This window comes from Condylura cristata, unplaced genomic scaffold, assembly GCF_000260355.1.
Source record: "Condylura cristata isolate star-nosed mole 26May11 unplaced genomic scaffold, ConCri1.0 scaffold00018, whole genome shotgun sequence".
Lineage (NCBI taxonomy): Eukaryota > Metazoa > Chordata > Mammalia > Eulipotyphla > Talpidae > Condylura > Condylura cristata.
This window is the reverse complement of record NW_004567119.1, coordinates 37,571,250-37,575,231: the sequence shown is the minus strand read 5'-3', so window position 1 is coordinate 37,575,231 and position 3,982 is coordinate 37,571,250. Positions and strand designations below refer to the sequence as shown.

Genomic DNA, 3,982 nt, shown 5'->3' with positions numbered 1-3,982 from the left:
CTTATAGACAGGAAGGAGACAAGGGCCGAAGATTCTTTCATGTCCCCAGTTTAGCATTTCCCTATCCTCGTTCCCCAAATATTTCACACACCAGCACTCCGTGGTTTGTCTTCACTCCCTTTACCCAGTTTGCTCCTCAGCTCCCTACCCTCCTGGGGAGTCAGGAAGGTGCCCCCAAGTATAGGGAGATGTGGAGGAGGGCCACAAGAATCTTGACCCTTCTTGGTAGCCCCACCGGTCTCACCCTCCTGCACCGCCAAGGTGATGGGCTTCTGCTCAAAATCAGGTATGCTGCACCCCTCGGGAACCTCGTCCACCAGCTGCCGGATGCTCACCCCAGGGGTGGGGGACTTCTTGAGGGGCTTGCCTGGAGAAAGTAGGAGAAAGGGACATGGACCCTCCCCACTCTCCCTGCTGGTGGCCCTACAGCAAAATCAAGGCTCCACCCACTCACCCAAGTAGCCAGAGCCCCCTTTCTCCCTGGTTGGCAGAGCCCCTCTCTGTGAGCAATGCTTTCGAATTTTCTAGAGGAATCGGCATCATCCCCCAGCTGTGTGGACAGAGGGCCTGGGATGTGGGGAGAGAGGGGTGCTGGGAAGATCTTAGGAGTATCATGGGGAAAAGCTAGAGAAAGACAAGCAGGAAAGGACATCCTTCTGGAAAGCAGGGTCCATGCTGGGGAAGGGGTCCTGCACCCTTTATTCAAGAAAACAAATCCAAACCCACAGCTGAAACTAAAAAAATCAAAGAGATAGTTGAGCTCACAAAGATCTCTGAGCCTCCCTTCCTCTCTACAGGGTGAGGAGCCCCCGAAAAGGACTGGGGCGGGGACGGGGGAGCTTACTGCTTTTCTCACCTGCCATAGTTCAGGCTTCTCTTGGGCTATTATGAAGGTGGGTTGGGGGCGCTGAAAATAGAAGACAGAATAACTTATGCGAGGGCCGGCTGGTCTATCCCACCCCACATCCTAGCGTTCCGGCTGGCATGGGGTGGCGCTCAGACCAGCTGCTCCAGGGGCTTCAGTAACCCCAGCTAATGACTCTGCCTTTCTGCAGTCCCCATCCCAGAAAATACAATTTCCTAGGCACAGGGAGGGGTGAGAGGTTGCCCAGTGGCACCTCTCCCAGGTCAAGGAAATCATGGGCACAGCCTGCAAACTGTGCTGTGGGGGAACCCTTGGCCGGACCTTAGCCACGGGCCGCTCAGACGGTGAGACTTCACCATCCCAAACCTCAGGAACTCACCCAGCCTCTTGCAGCTGTTTCACAGTCTGACTCCCTTGACTTAGGCATGTGGATTTTTTAGGGACATCTTCTGGGGCGCCTGGCTCCTCCCGAACCCTGAAATTTTATAGCAGGGCCCCAGCAGCCTTCTACCTCCTGCAACAACCAATCTGGCATCTGGAAACCTTCAGGGCATCAGGGAAAATCCCAGACACGGCTGCTCTTAAGCTCTTCTCAGTCCAAGCCATGGAGCCCCATAAATCCACCTGCCCCATAAATCCCTCCGAAGTCAGTGAATTGTAGCATCAGGTGAACAAGAGTGCTTTCAGCCTCCCCAGCCACCATCACCACCCCTGGCTCCCCTGGATTTCCTCTTAGGGGCATCCATCTGTTGTGACCCATGGGGAGCAGGTATCCAGGAGAAGGGGGGGGAGCTTGACTCTGGGATAGAATGAGAACCTTGCTGAGAATCAGGAAGATGGAGAGGGTGGGGTGGGGGCTGGAAATAACTAGAAAGAATTTCCACCAGGTAGCTGAGCTGGCACATGGCCAAGCGGTTCTGTTTTGGAGACTCCTGACCCCCTCAAAGAGCCCTGTCATCAAGATAGAATGACACAGATGGGCACATTCCTCCCTCCAACGGATATTTCCATATTTCCATGCCGCAGTCCCCTGCATTGTGGCTCATGGTGTCCCCTCCCTGTCCAACCTCTTGGTGGCCCCACTGCAGCCCCCACCCTGGAGTAGGTCGAGCTCCACAGACACCTTGGTCTCTCCTTTGTGTCACCTTGTCATCATCCCCACCAGCCATCCTTCAGTACTGGGTGTGTGTGACACAGGACGATGTAATGTTAACACCGTTCCTCTTCTTTCAGCCCCCAGCTGGCAGGCTCCAGCTAATAAGAGAAGCTAGGGGCCCCGTGTCAACCCTCTCGCCCTCTGGATCTCTGTCTCCTCAGAAATAAGCCAGATTGGGCAATAGGTCAATGACAGGTGGGCGAGAGAGCCCTGTTTGGCTGTAGACGACAGGGAGGTGGTCTCAACTGGAAGAGCTGCAGAAGGAAGTGAACTTACCCCTGTGCTTCACCCCATATTTGAGATGAGCCCTCAGCCTTCCCTGCACCAAGCGGCAGCTTGTGCCCTTATATCAGCCTCTGCCAACCAGACTCAGCCATGGTCTCCCCGACCCAGAGCCCACCCCTTGCCCACAGGCTGTTTCCTGTGAGGTATTGGGGTTTTCGACTGGTAGGTGCTAGGCAGAAAGTCAGATGGGTTTCTTTCCACTGCTCTGACTGTGCGATTGACGGAGACAGTCCCCGTCCCAGCCCTGAAGTCCTTACTCTGCGGCTCATCAGAGCTTGAACCTGGTCATCCCCTCACACTTTTAGCCAGGCAGTGCCCAGAAAATCAGAGCCAGGGCAGAAACAGCCAGATAGGACTCTCTGAAGTTCTCTGCCCACACATCCTGGAGTCATCAGGAGGCTGAGCACCAGCCAGGCAGGGAACATGCCCACTGCCAGCCCTTTCCCAAGTAGAAGAGTCAGAGTGTAGCCTAGCACCGCTGCCGCGCTAGCTCACCACCGTGAGCAGGCACCCAGGTGTAGTGTCCACTTACCTGGGCACAGAGCTGACCTCCGGCCCCCGACTGCCCCCTCCTCCCATTTCCAGCTGCTGAGCAGAGGGAGACTCAGAGTGGACTGCTGGGCACTGCCAGGCTGGCAGCAGATGTAGGAGCTCAGGTCTGGCTTGCTCTGCCCCTCCCACTCACCGCCTCCCGCCTCCTCCTCCAGCACTGGCTTGGCAGAGCAGGGTCCCCGGGGAATGCCCAGCCTCAGAGGTCAGATGGAAGGGTCCCGTGACAGCGGCTCACCCAGCTCCTCGTTTCTCAGAACTTCAAGCTCATGCTTAAGCAGGCGGCTTAGTTCTCTTTGCTCGTGTTGCTCATTAGCTCACTCATTTCAGCGGGGATGTTTTCATCACCTAACACTTTCACTTTGCCGCTTAAGCTGGTCCCTGAGGACCCTTGACACCAGAAGCCTCCTCTTGGCACTCACAGTCCAAGGTGGTACTGAACAGGCAACACGTTCTGGCACCAGTCACAGACCCAGACGGGCCAGAGGGCGTGGCCCGGGCTCCTGTGACTGTCCTGCTTAGGGGAGGAGGGAGTGCCCCCCACTGAGAGTGGGGGCAGGGGAGCCCCTGGGAGGCCTCCCAGGAGAAGGGGTGCTCTTCAGCAGGGAAGAGGTGACTGGCCACCTGCGGATGTTTGGTTTTGACTGGAAGGTGGGAATGGAGGAGAGGATGGCTGGTACCAGATTTTCTTGGGAGGGAGGACAGGCAAGACCCAGAGGAGCTGAGGGCACAAAGTCACCTGCTCTCTCCTTAGGGACAGAGAACTGGTTTTCAATAAGCAAGGCTTGATCAGGGATCAGGGGAAGTAGAAGGAAGTGCACTGATGTTTCCTTCAAGGGCAGACACTGGGTAGTCATGCTGGTAACACCTTGCCTTTCTACAGAAGCTTCTCAGAGAGGGGAGTGCTTGACCTTGTATGCTCAGGCCTCAGGTGTGTGTGTGTGTGTGTGTGTGTGTGTGTAACTGTGTGTCAGGACTGGTGTTTCATTTACTCGACAAATTTATGTTGAAGCAAATGACAGGGCCCTCCCCTCATAGAGCTTACAGTCTAATGGGGCAGAGAGATGTTAACTAACCAGCGCCTGCTCCGCAGGAACCCACAGAGTAGGATGCTAGAGCTTGGACAG

General features: G+C 55.8%; 1 protein-coding gene across 1 annotated transcript in view; it reads right to left on the bottom strand.

Moving 5' to 3' along the window:
* Nucleotides 1-863, bottom strand: part of IGFN1 (immunoglobulin-like and fibronectin type III domain containing 1) — a 39,825-nt gene extending 38,962 nt beyond the window's left edge. Inside the window, exons 1-2 of the mRNA XM_012726781.1 lie at nt 857-863; nt 245-367 (exon numbers count right to left, since the gene is read on the bottom strand). Of these exons, the coding sequence (XP_012582235.1) occupies nt 245-367; nt 857-863 (130 nt within the window). The remainder of the gene's footprint in view (nt 1-244; nt 368-856) is intronic.
* Nucleotides 864-3,982: the final 3,119 nt, after the last annotated feature.